The following is a 17,473-nucleotide window of genomic DNA, read 5'->3' as shown; positions in this document are numbered from 1 at the left end:
GTAGTTACAGCCCTGGTGTTAACAGCAAAGTGTGCTTCAAAGCATGTCAACCATGCTGAACTTCACTAATTAGGCATGTCTTTCTGAACTGGAAACACGTTTAACTGACTGATCAAAGTGAATAATTCTGCTAAAAATACCCACGAGAGTGCAGTCGAACCTGGCTGCTTTTACTGTTACTAAAGTTTCCCAGTCAGTGGGGACGGTCAAGAGAGAAAGCCATATATACTGTATCCCTCAATGTGCTGACCGGTGTCATTAATCCTCCCATATGCTGCAGCTGGACACACTCGGGTGCTGCTGGCCTATATTGTAATTGCAGATATTGTAGATGACACCTGGTCGCCAAAGCAGCGTTTCCAAAAGCACCCAGACACCCAACAGACACTCTCCTGATCTGTGCTCCAGCAGCTCACACCTTCAAAACTATATTTTCTTTTCTCACAATTAACACATCTATATTAGATTGAGAGTTTTCATCACATTGTAAGCTGCAGTGGTGGAAAAAGTTCAGTTCAGAGCTGTTAGATACTAATCTACAGTATATGAAGCAGCTTAATTGAGCTCCATTCTATTGAGCGAGGCAGTAATTGCCTTTATACTGCACAGCAACAACACAAGTCAGCATTCACGCACTGGTGACAGAGGCTACCATGCAACCTGCTCATCAGGAGCAATAACCATACACACACTTACACACCAATGGACACACCGGGTTTAGTATGTTTTTTAATTTGTATTTTTTCCGAGGTCTTGTTAAAAATACCCGTTTTTTTGTTGCTGAAAATGGCTGGAAATTGTCCTGAAATCCATCGGTTTCAAAGTTCAAACGCGGTCACTGACGTGGCAGCCTCCCTGTCTCATAAATAACATTCACAAAAAACAAATGAAGATTTCTCTTCATTCACCTCTTTTATTGCCATATATACAGTGTTTATGTGTGTACGTACACAGTTAAGTGTACCATGAGAAGTGTCTTGATAAAATAATTGACAGACGTTGCAGATTTGAATTTTACGTGAGGGAATTTAACTTTGTTTTCTATGAGCAAACACTTACTGTAGCAGCTGAAATGAACGACGAAATGAAAGACGAGTAAATATTTGGTTGTTTCCGAGACAAGACCGAGACTTTCAACTGAACCACCGGTGAACAACGAGCTCTACCTTTCGATCCACAGCCGCCCTCAGGCTACAACATACTACTTACATGTTTATTCATGAATGCTAGTAGTCCGCTACTGTTATAGTACATAATAATACATCACTGTGAAAGAGCCTATTCTACAAAGGGAGTGCTTTTGATACACTATACCGATAATACATACCTTTTTATCCACTTAAAGTGACTGATATCTGTGGCCTCTTGGCAGCAGAGCAGCAGTCATCACTGGGCATTAGTTTCTCCAGGACTGTGGATTAGGCAGTGCTAATCTGACCATATGGAGCTCAAGGTTTAATTGTACGTATGGAGCCGAGGACGCAATTTAAACACGCGTGTCTGTTAGTCCAACATTAAACCTCTTCAGGCAGTGGCCAAGGTTTATATGTCACATTGAGGGTTGTATATACAATTCCTCCCTCCACAAGGGCCCTGTTACTGCACAACGTTAATGCTCCATGTCATTGTGCTTCCATCCAGTCACTTTAGTACAATAATTAATCAAAATAAACATACAGCGCTTGACAATAAGGCTTTTATATTCGGCACTAATCAGACAACTCATTAGGCAGTAATGAGCCGACTCTGCCTGCTCTTGTCGTGTTTGGGGGAAGTTTGGCGCATGGGGAGAAGTGTGTATGTGTGTTTGTGTGTGTGTTTGTGTGTGTGTGTGTGTGTGTGTGTGTGTGTGTGTGTGTGTGTGTGTGTGTCAGCTCACAGACACACACAGGCACACATGCACCCACAAATACACACACACACACTCACACACCAGCCGGCACTCCTGTAGTCCCACTCCAATTATGGCAGCATCTCACCCGGGAAGAAGCCCACTTACCCAGCATTCACTTTATGAATAATTGATTGTTTGTGCCAGTGTTATATTTGTAAATACACGTTTGCTCTCTGATTAATAGTTTTCTAGACATACTCATTTGTTCAATTTGATTAGAGTCTTAAATGTATTATTTATTAGCTGAAAATGCACTCCGGTTATTAGTCATCACAAGGGCAACAAGAAGATTTGGCATAAGGACGCATCTGCATGCAAACAGACGAGCTCACATCAATCCACACTCTCTCACATGGCAGGTGGCAAGTGTGTTTGTGTGAGTGCGAACATTTTAGCTGCTATTCAGCATGTGGCAGTGCGTGCTTTTTACACTCACAGCTTCTTTTTTAAGCCTTTGAGAGTCTAAAAAGAAAGCCAGTGAAGCATTTTTTCAGCATCTTAATTAGATCCATAAGTACATGAATTGAAACCATTTGAATGCAGAAATACCAGACACATTTACCATTCACATTAATATGAAAGACTGTGGGTGGCTGCAAGCTTCTCTGGTGCACAGAGAAAGGTTATCAAACAGACAATGGCAGGTGTAATTTGGCGCTTTGGGGGAGCTCAAAACTATTTTCTTCATGTCACTGATGAAGGAAAGAGCGAGTGTGACCTTTGGGTGAGTTTGTAATACGTGGGTATGTACATCATCCATTGCTTTGTTTGATTCTTTTCACAGCTTTGTTAAGAAACAGGTCAAAAGTGCTAGATGTATTTAAAAGAGAAGAAATCGTGCGATCCAGACAAGAAGTTTTAATTTATACCAGAGCAAAGGCAACACAAGCAGCACAAGATCGTTACGTACCTGCTTAAGAGCCATTGATTTATTATTCTTTAAAGGGGCATTATGTAAGAATTCTAGAAAACTAGAAAATTATCAGCAAAACTTGAAGACATAACAATTATGATGTTGTGACATCTGTGTATAGGTTGCAGAGATATCTACCAGCTAGCCCAGGCCCAACCTTGCCCAAAAGGTCCTGTGCTGCAAATCTCCACCCTCTGGTCATGTGTCCTGAGCCCTCCTGGGCTTCAGTCGTACGTACAGTGACGTGTTCAGTGACAAAACGCAAAGTCTGCGAGTGCGTGAGACTGCACGGCAAATATAACTGACAGACAACCCCAAAGACTACATTAATTAAATGCATTTTGATTGCGAGTTTGGACAGCCCTCAAGACACACGGATGCAGAAATTTAGATGCAGCCCAACACTTCCCGAGCTCCCACTAGCTGCACAGCTAACTGAGCTAACAAGCTAACGGCAGCTACAGTTAGCAGCAATTAGCGGTTACTCGTTGATAGAATAAAAGTTTAATAAATTGTATTAATATGTCACCATTTCCTATTTAAGAAATGTATAAAAACTGTGGAGGCATGTCTAAATTATCTACAATACAATGTACCGTGCCATGCTGGATATATTTTGTATATCAGTTTCGCCAGCTGCAGCAGATCACTTTGTCACTTAATGTATTCACATCAATGGATGGTGGAACAACTATATGCAAGCTTTGGCTGGCTCTCTTCTTTATGCCTCCAGGGAACACACTAGCTAGCAATCAGAGATGATAAAAAGCACATTTCAGACTTTTGAAAATGACCCCAAGTACGTGCTGTTGAGATTAAGGATCATTTTACATTCTGTTGTAAAGCACTCTTGCAGTCCACCACTAAATAAGTGTTCTGTTTTGTTGTTGTTACCGCCAACCGCTGCCGGTGCCGTCGTGTGTGACAAAAAGGGTACTTGAAAATCTCTTGAAGACAAACTGGAAAAATAAAATGCCATCAGGAAGGAGAACGGGAACTCGTGCAATCTCGATGTTGAGTCTGTCAAATAGTTTCGACCTCCGGCATCCTCACTGATACAATGGAGCAATTAGTCAGCACTCTAGATAATAATAGAGCCTTTTCACTGCAGACAAGGAAAGGCACAGGTGGAATTCATAACATTAACGACGGCTGCTTGCTATTAAGATGAGCTGGTTCCAAGGCTCTGTTATGGTGCATGCTCATTCACTTACATGGCTTACTGGGAAACTTAATAGAATGGAGCCATTGTTAAGGTTATTATTAACACACCTGTGCTTTTCCTGCTTTGAGAAGTCAAAATCTCTGTTGTGAAAAGGGTCCGTCAGCTGTTGTTTTACCATCACCCCCGCTCTTGATGATTGGTTTTGAAGTAAAACTGGGAGCTGGACACTGCAACAAAGCCCGTGTCCTGTTTTGTGTACTGTATCGTGTACATTCTGCATCATAATGCTCAATAGATTGTAGAAGATGTAATGATATATGTGATAACACACAGTACACATGTATCATTTTTGTGATCGTGTCTGCTAAAGATGCTCAGCTAACAGAAGCTTGTTAGCCAGAACAGGTCCATTCATGAGATATGGAGGTCACAGAGAATAAATTGAGATTTTACACACAACAAGTATGTTATTTTGCAAAAAAGGATTCAAATGCAACACACACAGAGGCAGCCAATTATAAATGACCACAAAGTGAGCTTTAACGATGAGCTGATCAACAAAAGGCAGGTCCAAGTCCAAGGAGAACGCTAAAGAGAGCATTCAAAAACCGACGACAAACCAGAAGCCACAGAGAACAAAGCGGGAGCACAGAGGACACAGACGACTAACAAAGAGTGAAGGGAAAAACACACACGAAAAAAGGTGACAAAAAGACAAATGCAGGAAGTAGAAAGTAAAAAATGACACTCAAATATAACAACACAGACCTTTTAAACTGTTTTTGTTCTCACAGATTGTCGAGTGGAAGCGTAGCTCCAGCCGACAGCTTCCAACAGAGAAGAGGTCCAATGAAAACACCTGTGTAGGAGTTCAGGGCCACTAATGGAGTACATACCGAACTCACTAGAAAAGACTGGCTGTTCACATTAGCAGAAAAATGTTTCCTCAACACCCAATCAGGCACTTTTGAGTATTCCGGTGTTGGGGTTTGTGGGCTGTGGCTGATTTGGCTGTTGCAGCATGTACGGCGCCATTGTTGAAAACCTTGAAACCTGTTGCAAAAAGTTTGTGGACGAATGCCCAGCAACTCAACGTGTGTGTGTGTGTGTGTGGAGAGGGATCTCACAAACAAAACTGACAGACAAATTGCATCATCACTGTGTGTGCGTGTATTTTGCGACCGTGCATGTGTCTTTTGTGAGCGTGCACTCCGGTGTGTGTTGCCGTGCTCCTCGGGAGTGCTAGCAGGCCAACTGAAGAGAGAAGGAGAAGCAGCACTGCTCTGCACCATATGCCAAATATGAGCCAGCCTGCCAATTTGTGGGGGATACTGGCAAGTGCTAGCAAGGCTGAATTTCTTGACAGAGGGAGATGAATAATTGAACATGTGCGGAGCGAAGTTCTGTTGGGATAGAGTGGAGAGCCTTTATACATGGAGAGAAGGAGTGGAGACAGTCGGGCTGTCTACGGGCAAAACTCTTATTTAGATAGTGATGTGTTTGCTTTTTGTAAACAAGTCAAAAAGTTGCAGAGATTTTAAGATGAACTTGAATGGATTTATGGCGAGACATGAGTAGGAGAACTCATTAATGCATTTGGATCATAACGAGCGCAACCAAAGAGGTCAAGAGCCTGTCATCGATCATATGGTTTTGCACCACAACTACATAGAAAATCAAGAAAATAAATAAACATTCTAAAAAAATCGGTGACTTAATCGATTTAGTGGAGACGCTTATTCAAATGGGGCGTGCATTCTGTATTTAAATTGTAATAATTTATCAGACACTCCGGTCCAGATCAGCCTCCAGTAAATGCAACAGCACAACACGCTGATAGGCTCTTACACTTCTGAGCCCTTTACTCCAGGCTCTTATTCACCAGTAGTCTTACTCAACCTCCCGACAACAGATAACTATTAATAATTTGGTAAATGGTGACCTTGTAATACAAAATAACAATTTTTTTTTTAGTCTGTTGTGTTTAAGGCCAGCACAGTACAAACACTGTTAGAGCACATTATTTCAAGCAGAAAACAGAAAAGGAGGGGGGATACTCACAAAGTCGCACCTCTAACTAAGGCAGGTGAGAAGAGGAAATGATGTTAAGCACGGCTCCATCCAGCATTTCAAGGCTTATGCCTAAAATAAATGTCAGTGAGACTTTTGGCATGTTGGTGTTGTGTCGGATTTACTTTAAATTCATGCTGCCAAATGTGAGAAAGTATTCATGACAGCTTTCGAGTGGTGATAACTAGTCGGATATGAGACCTTTCCCCATATGCCATTATCACATCGGTGTGTTCAGCAGATCCTCTCACTTTGCTTTGAAGAAAAGGAAAAACAGGAGTCTACAGCCGTGCTGCGGCTGTACTCGTCATGTTGGCACACTGGTGCTTTGAGCTAAATGCTAACATCAGCATGCTAATCCTCACAACGACAATGCTACATTCGCTGATTAGCACTAAACACAAAGTGCACCTGAGGCTGATGGTGTTTGGAGACAAAGCGGTGTTGGACTTTGTATTAAATGAAATGTTAATGGATCACCAGGGTTAGCCTGCCAGAGTCAGGAGAGGTGTAAGGATTCACCCTCTGTGGACCATGAATGTCTGTAAAAGTCATAGCAGTCGATTAAAGGTGCAATGTGTTAGAATCTTAGTTAAAACATTCAAAAATTAACATAAATTCTTAACCGATTGTAAGGAAATTACAGTTTCGATGTTATGATGATTAGATATCTACTGAGGTTAGTATGCTAACCAGCTAGCCCCCGTCCAAAGCTCCTGTGCTAGCAATGTAAACACCGACACTCCCCTGGTGCTCCAAGCTCCCATTCTGCACTGCTAGCCGTGCACCTAATTAGTAGTAGCATTGAGAATGAATTAGACAGGACACAGATTATTACATATTGCACTTTTAATGGTGGGCAATAGGGCTTAAAATAGTATTGCAATATTTTTAGGCTGTACCACGATACACAATATATCTCCCTATTTTGATATCTCCTTAAAAGCACTTCATGAAGACACTAGGACTTCATGACAAAAGCAAATATCAAGTGGTAAAGCCAAGTATTGGAAACAATCTGTGAACAGTCTGATCACTTAACAGCCTTAAAACAACTCAAGACAACTCTTATGCCATATCACGATGTAACGACATCCAAAATCTAAGACAATATGTGGTCTCATATCAGGATAATGATATAATATGGATATACCGCCCAGCCCTACAGTCTGTACAAGACTTGTTGAGATGTTTTAGTCTTCACAAAAGTACTCGACTGACTTTACCATCTTCCAAACCACTCATTTGGCTAAGAACTGGCTCTCAGACTTTTATGAGAAAGCAAAGTTCAAGTGACTAATACGCAACATTAAAAAAAATGTAGCTGTGGGATGCTGGGATTCCTGCAAGTCGGAACATACTGAAACCTAAAGTTTAAAAAGTAAATGTATCTGATCAAAGTTTTCAGTCGGCTTTAAGGCTTTCCGGATTAAATATGTAAGCAATAAATGCAAAACTGAGCCACTGAGATTGCCTCTGATCAAATCTCACTAAGCGACTCCGCTGGAGGACACGAGAAGGGCAGGAGACGTCAGGAGCCTCCACGGCTGCCTCTCCCTCTCTCTGTCACCCAGCCGCGGCAGCCCAGGTCTGAATAAATACCGCCCACGACGATGTACATAAGTGTGCGCAGTGTGCATGTGCAATATCCTGCAATTCTCCTGTGGTTCATTGAGCGAGCACAAGAGCAATATAGACATCACAACAAGTGTTTGAAGATAATGATGAATCCCAGTGCTTGAGGCAATGACAAGAAGTATAAGAGAGAAAACAAACTGTATTCTGGTTAAATGGTGCTGCCTGGATAATAGACAGAGACAAATGTGAGCGACTACGCAGTTGTGACAGCAAATTTTCTCCAATAGTAGCCCTCCGTTCTGTATATGTCACTGTCCGGCTATTGCCTGTGACTTTCCATTAATCCTCAGAAATTGATCTGTTTTGTTCTCTTGTTTAACGGTGACTTTAGTATTGCGATGCCACTTTTACTGAAGCCCATTATGTTCTAATCATCCTCTCTCCTCTCTCCCCCCTCCCCTTGCCCTTCCTCTCTCCCTCTGTGACAGATACCACCCTGTCCAGCGAGCGTGGTAAGTACCGCAGCCGAACACTCCCTTGATTTACAGCCATCTGTGCGTGGACTCTGCCAGCAACAGCGGATTGGCTGTTTGTGTTGATGTGTGGAAGGAACCATTCTCAGATGTTTGTCTCAGTGGGAGGGTAGAGAGGGGGGAGCGCCGAGCCACAAACATCATTTGCATCACCAGGAAGCTATTTTGCCTCTGCATCACGTCGCATGTCACAGCAAATGTTGAAACGAGGAGAAAAACATCAAGTGGAGGCAATTATGAAAGCAGCATCGGCGGACCCATGTGGCCAATCAGAATTGGAATTCAGCATATTTTCCCTGCACGCTTTTTGCCTCGACCTACTTAGTCAATTTACCCCCTTTTGACTCCAATAGAATTCAATAAGGAGCCAATAAGGAGTATCTTTTCTCCGGCTTCAGTGGAACCCGTCTCCATGTAGTCTAAATAGAGAGTAGATGGATTCCCCCACTGAGCCTGCCTCTGTTTTCATTTTATTTTGAATTTGACTCCCCTCCGTCGTGCTGTTATTAATGGCTTCCTGTGCTTGGAGGAACACTTTAATCACTTCGTCAAACAGGTTGAAAGAGAGCCCATCAGCAGCACCGGTTTTGTTTGTGTCTTCGATTTATTCTGCATGTGTGTCTGCCCTGTAAGCAGCACGAGAGCGCCTGCGTCAGCCTCTCTTCCTGTACAGGTTTTTGTGTGCTTATAGATGTTCCCGCTGCACATGTCATCATCAGGGTCTTACTGTGGCACCGAGACAAAAAACGGATATTGCTGTGTCTGTCCTCCGCTCCGAGAAGGATGATGCTTTGGGGACAAATTGTCGAGCTAAATTGGTGTGGTGGCATCACACGGTGTAGACAAAACACCGCACGCTGTGTCTGGTCTTTGAAGCCTCAAAGTGGCGAGAGGGAGGAGAAGAGTAAAGTTGCGGGTTCAGATCAAGCACTCGAGGTTTATTTTTGTGTGCCTGGTTAACCCTCATCCGCCGGTGGAGGAGGTGGCGATACGCAGCGCTGAGAAGCTTGTGTGATCAATTTTTCATCGCCGGGCTAGCAACAGTGTGGCACTTTTTTTCAATCCAGTTAGGCTTGAACAAAGAGCAGGGAACAGGGAGTCACGACAGGCGGAGATTCGTATTCATCATGAGTGTTATCCTTGATTGTGACCTCATCTCTTCCTTTCTTAACCGCCCTCCCGCTCTCACATTAAAACACATGCATGAGTTCTCCCCTCTCCCACACCTCCTTTCCTTTTCTGTACTGCTGAGTAGTCACATAATGTGAATGATGTTCCACAATGAAAGGTGGAAAGAGAAGAGCAAAGTAATGGGTGGATTAAAAAGCAGATGAGAGAGTGAGGGGAGGAAGTGTTAGGGCAAGGTCTGTGCGCCCTTGCTCCCTTTATGCCAGCAGGCAGCCGTCCAGCAGACTGTTATCTCTCACCTGAGCATACATCATTTAATTCCTGCTTTCATACATGCAAATGTGGGTTTTTTTGGGGGAACATAAACATACAGTAAACATTGTATACCCACAGTGAACAACAGGACATTCCTGAGCTCCCTCCTTGTGCTTAACAAGCTGCTGTCTGCCCCCTCTGCAGCGATGGGGTGTGTTTGGAGTCGTCTGATAGGCCTCCTCGATGTGAAGTGGCTGCCGGTGCATCCTCTCCCAGCTTAATTGGCTGTACCTGAGGCAGGAGGGCAAGGTGTAATTGTGATAAGAGAAAATGCTGTGCTTGGCTGGTTTTTAGGGCCCTTATCTATAGTCTGCGGATTGATTATGGTTTTTCTGCCAGCCGTGCAAATTGTTCAGCCCCATCAACCGCACTGGAAACCACCTTAACTCTGTCTTGGCCAAACTGCTGTGGTCACGTGTGAACCAGATTGTGCAGGTAGCGCTGAGTAAGCTACAATACTCTGACCACTGGCTCACAATTGTGATCTGGACCGGTCGTGTGCGCTCACAAAGTGCTCAGGGATTATATTAGAGACAGTACCGCTGAGCATCTGGTGGAGCATGAACGTCTCTTTACGGTCAAATTAACACGGCTCTACTGTATCTCCAGCTCATCTGAGTCATTTAAATTCAGAAATTAAAAAAATACATTAAAGCAGTAGTTCCAAATCACGCCTGTTTGCAGAGAGCAGAGGGTTACAGTAGTTGAGACCATTGATGCCACTCTAATGTCTGAATGCTAACTGTGTAGCTACAACCAGCAGTTATTATATGTTATTGTAACATAGAGACTGGAAAAAGGGGGAAATACAAACAAAAGCTATTACAGCTTCAGTGATCAGTCAATTCATTGATTAGTCATTAGAAAGAAAATTGATTAATCGTTTCTCCAAGTGTTTTTCCTTCAGTACTTCTCTAATTCATGGGTCTCAGGAGAGAGGGTGTCCTGCACTGTACAGACTGTAAAGCCCACTGATGCAGTGTGATTTGTGATTTTGGGCTACATGAATAAAGTTGACAAATGAAGAAAGAAGATTTATTGGTAGCTTCTTAAATGTGAGGATTTGCTGGATGGACTGTTTGATGGACAACAGAAGCAATTTGAAGACGTCACGTTTTTTCACATTCATCGACTAAACAATTAATTAATTGAAGGGGCTCTATGTAATATTTCGTAGCAACATACATTTATTAATCACTTTTTCATTGGCCATATGTGAGCTGATTGTAGCGTGACATGAAAAATGAGACCTTCCCCGTCTCTCTCAGCTGCCTGTAGAAGCCTGTAGTTGATTTGTTGAAGTTGTTTCATGCTGCTCGGCTGTGTTTTACTTTGTGGGGTATTTTTTGCGACAGTCCAAAAGATGTGACTTTCTGCAGCGTGCGTCGTCTCAGTCTCCCTCTGCTCCGCTAACAGAGAGCAACAGCAGCTCACGTTAGAAATTGTAGTTTAGAAACAGAGTTTGCAAACATAAACTAACGACCGGCTTCAAGCACAACACAGAAGTTCCACGGAGCCTCTTTAATTGTGCAAATTAATGGATAATCCTAAATTGCTGTCCTGAAAGCTACGTGGCTACAGAGCCAGGATAGCTGTTTTCCCCTGCTTCCAGTCCTTATGCTAAGCTAAGCAAACCGCCTGGTGTAGCTTCATATTAAGTACACAGATATGAAAGTAGTATCAATCTTTCCATCTCAAGAAGAAAAAAAACAAGTAGCAGATTTTCCTAAAATGTTGAACTATCGCTGTGAACTGTAGATTCAGTTTCCTCGTGTGAGGTCGCTGCCTCTGCTCCAGATGCACCTCATGCATCGCTCGGCCATACTGTATGTACAAACTCTCTCGCTCTGTCTGTGCCTCCCCACCCCGCCCCGTCCTCTCTTTCTCTGGTTTTGAGTAGTGGTTGGGGCTGAAAGAGCAGCTAATGGGCTGTGAAATGTCTCCAAAGCTAGAGCAACAACAGAAGCTAATGTCTCAAAGCCCTTCTGAAACAACACAAGCGGCGAGGAACCCTGACAGTGCAAAGAGAAGAAAGGGGGAGGGAAAAACATCCATGGTTTCCTCTGATGTGTCGGAGAGGCCATTTCTGTCAGCCTAATTGTAGTGAAGCTTTCCTAGTGGCCTTGGTGAAATAACGTAATTGCCTGCTGGAATGGATTGGACTGCACTGTTGGCTGCACTCTGTAGGGTTTCCTTTTTTCCGTGTAACGCAAGATCCTGAATGCAGCTCAACAGAGTTCTGACATTTGCTATTTCAATCTTTCTAGCTGCACAGCACCGTGCTTAGTGGGGCAAATTCAAGGCTCAGGGATATTGACAGGGTGAAATATTGCAGCTGGAAACTTTTTGCCAGACAAGTCGATTCACCTGCATGAAACCCGAGCACTGTCGCTCCGAGTGAACTAGGAGATGTAGTTTGACAACACGCCTTATCGCTGCTAATTTGAACATGTGTTCATTTGAAGAGGAGTCCACTTAATAATCCTGTGTTTTAACAGAAAAGGGATAATGTTTAAAAAACCTATGTGGAGATGTTAGCATTAAATGCCTTTGCCGAGGAGGAGTTGGACCAGAATGCAATTTCTGATCATTCGCAAGCATTTTTTTCTCTAAAACGTAGTGAAGCGTGCGACCCCGTCTGCTTCTCTTCCCCCTCAGTACCAATTAAAGCTGTTTTTCTGCAGCAGATCTTGAGCTGATGAAGACAGCCACTAAGAGCTCTTGAAGTAAAGTCGCACAGGACCTGTATGGCAGATGGTTAGTGCGAGAGTATGAGAAACGAGAGAAAGCAGCAAAGAAGGAAACAAACAAGCATAAAAATGGCAGCCTGTCTCCAGTGAGGAGCTCCTGTTTTCTACCCAATTTAAGACTCCCCATTTCCAAATTTTTCAAACTTTTCCTCAAAAATGCTGTCAAACCTGCAGGAGACCCGGGAAAAACACAAGATCTCACTCTGTGGAGTTTTTGTGCACACCACCTTCCAAAAACTATTGAGATAACTCAAGTCTCAGCAAACCAAAAAAAAAAAAAGAAAAAAAAAAAAAGTGCTGGGAGCTGCTTGATCTCACAGCTTTGACCAGCTCTCCCAGCTGAATAGCGACAAGCTTTGCTCCGGCCTTTCACTAGAAAGGCTGAGGCGGCAGAGAGTCAGGGCTCAGAGGACAGTGCCTAATGGCTACAAGTCCGACTTTCCCCAGTGGATTACATGTTTCTAAAAGATAAGGCCTGATCAGTATTTTCTTCGAGAAAAGGCCTCTTTTTGTGATGCAGATGAGAGCGGACAGGAAACTTGCCGGAACCGACGGGGTCGAAGGCTTTGTGCTGAGGTTCAGAGCATACATACTGGGAAACAGAGCTCGTACACAGACCTCTTTACTGTGCTCTGGTGTTTTACATCACCTGTGGTCTTCTTCAATCACTCCCGTCTCAGTTCTTCATCGCCACAGAAAGCATCAGAAAAACTAAACATCATTAGGCTTTTGGAGTCCTCTCCATCCCTGCATCTCCACGCCAGGCCTTTGTTATTTCAGCCATGCTGTAAACTTGACCAATTAGTTCACACTTCATTCTAACGCTCAGTCTGGGACTAATGAAGCCACATTTCCTGGGGTTAATTATACCAATATTATTTGATATTATGAGGAACAGGAAATGGCAAAGCACACTTTACTATCTCTCCCCTCCATCATCGCCTCCCACCGTGGGAGACTTTTCTCTCTCCAGCTCTCCCTCCATCCCTTTATATCTCTCTCCTCTCTCCTCCGCTCGGCCCTCTCAGGCACATCCTCCCCTTCTCTCAGCAGCGAGGCTGGATTGCACAGAAGCATTAAGGGACTGTGAGACATTGCTGGTCGGGGCAAATCCCTACACAAATTAGAGTGTAGAGACCATTATTAAAGCCAATTGCCAGTGCCTGCTACCAACAGTTAAATTACAATGTCTCTTGAAGAGAAAGGCGAGTGGTTTTTATTACCCCCGTTTTCCCTCCTTGGCAGAGCTGCGCACTGGAGCGAGTGCAGCTTTTGGAACTGTGTCATTCTTCAAGATCTGGGGTGGAATTATAATGTAGTGCGGAGCTGACATTCGCATGAGGCCTGGCCCTCAAAGAGGCGTGCTTATGATTGGCACCCGGGTTTGCACAAAGAGCATTAAGTTTCTTCATTTGGAAAAAAAAAAGAAAAAAAGAAGAAGCCTGATATTTTTCCCCACATCCCACCACAGATGCTCAGCTTCTGAAAGGCGCGCGAAATACTCAAGTTTGCTTTCATGTGAAGTACACTGAGGCGATTTCTGCGGCTGACTTTTAACTCTTGCATTTGGTGCTTTTCTCTGTCAAACGGGTATTTCAGCAGGAGCGATTTGCCTGTCAATCACCACCACCTCTCAGTGTTCCTTACACGCGCAGATTACTTTGCTACTGTGGGGATGTACTGCATTATGTGTGCGCGCAAATGAGCGTGCGCGCCGCGTCCGTGTTTATGGGAATGTGTACGTGTGTGTGTATGCATACCAGACATTTTATGTTATAAGCACTAATCTGTCACTTGTATGAGATTACCGCTGGAGCTGACTCCACGCGGCGCATGTCAACATCCGAGCTGACAAAACCTGCTGAGTTCCTGTTCCCTTGACGTTTATTCTAGCTGCACTTCCCTCCATGTTACCGAATTTAATCGACGCTAACTTGGCACGTTAATATCATTTAAACTCTCCCTGACTCACTTCTTCACTACTGCAGTTTTTCCCATTTACGGCCGAATTTGGTATGTAGAGCACCTCCAGTCTCACTGGGGCTTTTTCCATTAACGACATAACAGTGTTGTGTAATTATTGCTCATCTGCACTTGAAAGCAGAAACACCACTAAAAGGCTGAATAATTCACTAATGATATCATTACAGCTCAGTCCAGTTATTTTGCTAACGTGCACTTGTTAACATTTTGAAAACCAGAGAGCAACTTCCTCGTCACGATGGTAAAATTATGAACTTTATGTGTCTATTTAACACAGTGAAGTATTCAGTGAAGTTTCTGAATGTATCATATCTGTCAATTAAAAATCAGTACTGAACGTTTCATTAATGTACATTAGTTATATATATGGCTGTTATAACAGTAAGGCCACAGAACAGAAGACGTTTCTTTTTCCATCTCGAGGGCTCAGACACAGAAATAGCTCCAGGACTACAATAATGCAATGCAAAGTTTATCCGCTCATTTTACGGAGACAGAGGAAGTGAACTGTGATACACTTTGCAAAGTATTCTCCCCGGGAAAGAAAAAAAAAAATCAAACGAGCGGTTTCTGTGAAGTATGAAGAGGCGTATTTTTCTCACCTATGACAAACTAATTTCCTCTGCTCCCTAGTCACACAACTGTCAGAATCACTTTCGGGTTACAATTTTCTCCCTCATCATCCAAACAGCACATCCGCCATCCACCTGTGAGTCATGTGCACAGGGCAGCATATGACCACTGACATTTAATGAAGAGAAGAGTTAAAGATAAAGATCCGTCACCAGCGGTTCTCGGAGATTCATGTAGTCCATTAAAAAGAAAAAAAAGGCGCTGTCGAGGGGTTTTTACACTGATGCTTCATACAGCATGCAATTTTTTATCCACTTATTTTAGCCACTTAACCACGATCATATTCACCAACTTCTGTGACTGGTTTCCTGCATTTTCCACAATGTTTCTCTCCCAGTCAGCTCCTTATTTAATATTTAATGTTCATTCTGATGCTATACTTTACTACTATTCTACTGTGTATAGTATGGAGGAGATTTTGTACATTCATAGTCCCCAGAGGATGAATCTTAGTGTCTTTGATGATCCCGTCTTTTTCTCTTGCTCCATAATGAGGTCGACATTTGGGATTTTGACTTGCCAACTATCGGATCGATTCTCCTCAGAATGAAACACAACTTTTATGATCCCTTAATTTTTCATCAGGTCCATTTTTGTCAGTACTTTGGTTTATGACCTACTATGACAAACTTGGTCATGGTAAACATTATGCCTGCTAATTAGCATTGTCATTGCAAGCATGTGAGCATGCTGACGTTACACTGTAATGCATTTTTTTTTTTTTTAAGTTAAAAATCTCAGCGTATTCCCACAGGAGCCCAAGAAATAAATAACTGAAAATAATCTAGTAAAACAAAGTTAGTTATAGCAGAGTGCTGTGGCTTTAATGATATAATTTTATTCTAAAAATCTCAAATGTTTTTTTCAGTGGTTTATCATTTTATTAAATTAAATATTTATTAAAGGTGCAATATGTAAGAATTGACCACCTGTGGAATTCATACTCAACAACAAATAGGGGCCAGCATATCGCTAGAGTAACCACTAACTGCTGCTAAGTGTAGCTGCTGTAAGATAGTTAGCTTAGTATGCCATGCAGCTAGCAGTACGGACTGGGAGTTCAGTGAACCGGGGAAGTGTTGTTGTTTTAGAGTGAGACGGGTTGGGGCTAGCAGAGCTGTAGCTTCTTAGTCTTGCCATGAAATGTAAGGTTTTGTCATTTGACCTCTTTTAATGATGAAAAATGTAGTTGCATTTTCTCTCTTTGCTTTCTCATGTACGCTGTAAGACAACACTTCACTGGGCATATACTTGTTGATTAACCAGCCTCAAGCCAGCATGTGTTGGTGCAGATTGCGTAGTTCATCAGGTAATTAGTTGCTGTTTTGTATTGTATTAAACCTCCATATGTTAAGGCCAGATATGTGCTGGAACAGTGAAAAACTAAACACGAAATAAAGAAAATGGACATAACCTGTTGTAGGTGTTAGAGACTTGTGCTCGTGGAGCAGCCCACATTTGTGACTCACCCAAAATGACCCTTTTCATGTCCTCTCCTCATCCCTCATCATGGTTTTCATGCCATATCGTATCAATGCCCCGATTCATTTTGAATTGATTGAACTGTTCCGCACCGCTGATATTTTTCATTTTAGGGCCGGAGGAGAGACAGCATATTGCTGGCTCAACCTTTCCAAACAGCACCTGTACAAACTGTTTTTCTTCACCCCGCTCTTACAGCTCCATCACTCTCGCTCTCACCCACTCTGCAGATTAGCTCGGCGCTGTGCGAGCGGAAGAATGAGGCCAGCGAGAATCAAACATTAATCAGCTGCTGTTTTATAAGACAGAGGGAGCGCCTGCACTCCCTGGGTCCCCCTCCTTCCTGCCCTTAGCCTGCCCTACCACCGAATGTTAATGTGACTGCCATTACTCATTTATGAGCTGCCCGCTGCTCGCTGCCCAGAGCCTGGTGTCCGGGCTTAGGCTGCCATGGCGGGCACACTGCAGGTGGACGGCTGTGCCAGGGCATTCAGCTGTGGCGGGGCCAGGTCTGTTCCTTTTAAAAAAAACATGGTTGAGTGGGTTGGCTGTTTAACTAAAATAGGTCTCTGGTGTTATTGGAGAGGTAGGCAGTTGTGAATATGGTGTCATATTTACAGAAGGTGATATATCGAGTAAGAAAACACAATTAGACAGCAGCACCGCCATCAAAACTGAGAGAAGCACTGATTCACAAGACCAAACGCAAGCTGTCCAATTTTTATTCAGTAAATGGGCAATATGATATGATGTATTCACATTTGGACTGTTGTAATTGGATATAAATCTCGCTGAATGGTCTCCGTGGTGAGACTAAGTACCTCTATATGTGCAGACAGGCAGCTTTGAAGAGTTAGAGCTGAGTGGTTGTTCTTGGTATCCAGGACACAGAGCGCAGCAGGAGTCATTCGTATTCTTAGTAGTGACATCAATAAAAGAGGAAGATTGCACAAGGTGAGACACACAGACAACCTCCGCTGACAGTGTGTGTGAAGAGTGGCCATCAGTGTCAGGCTGCGTGGCAGACAT

The 17,473-nt window shown here is 43.2% G+C and overlaps 1 protein-coding gene across 2 annotated transcripts in view; it reads left to right on the top strand.

The window, feature by feature from the left end:
- The window catches only part of cdh4 (cadherin 4, type 1, R-cadherin (retinal)), a 216,229-nt gene that overhangs the window by 81,050 nt on the left and 117,706 nt on the right, over nt 1–17,473 (top strand). For both annotated transcript variants that reach the window (XM_084349378.1, XM_084349377.1), the window contains exon 3: nt 8,109–8,132. In XM_084349378.1, the coding sequence (XP_084205504.1) occupies nt 8,109–8,132 (24 nt within the window). The remainder of the gene's footprint in view (nt 1–8,108; nt 8,133–17,473) is intronic.

Source organism: Pagrus pagrus, assembly GCF_965226575.1.
Source record: "Pagrus pagrus genome assembly, chromosome: 3".
Classification (NCBI taxonomy): Eukaryota; Metazoa; Chordata; class Actinopteri; order Spariformes; family Sparidae; genus Pagrus; species Pagrus pagrus.
Note: the sequence above shows the minus strand (reverse complement) of the source record. Positions and strands in the feature narration are given on the sequence as shown.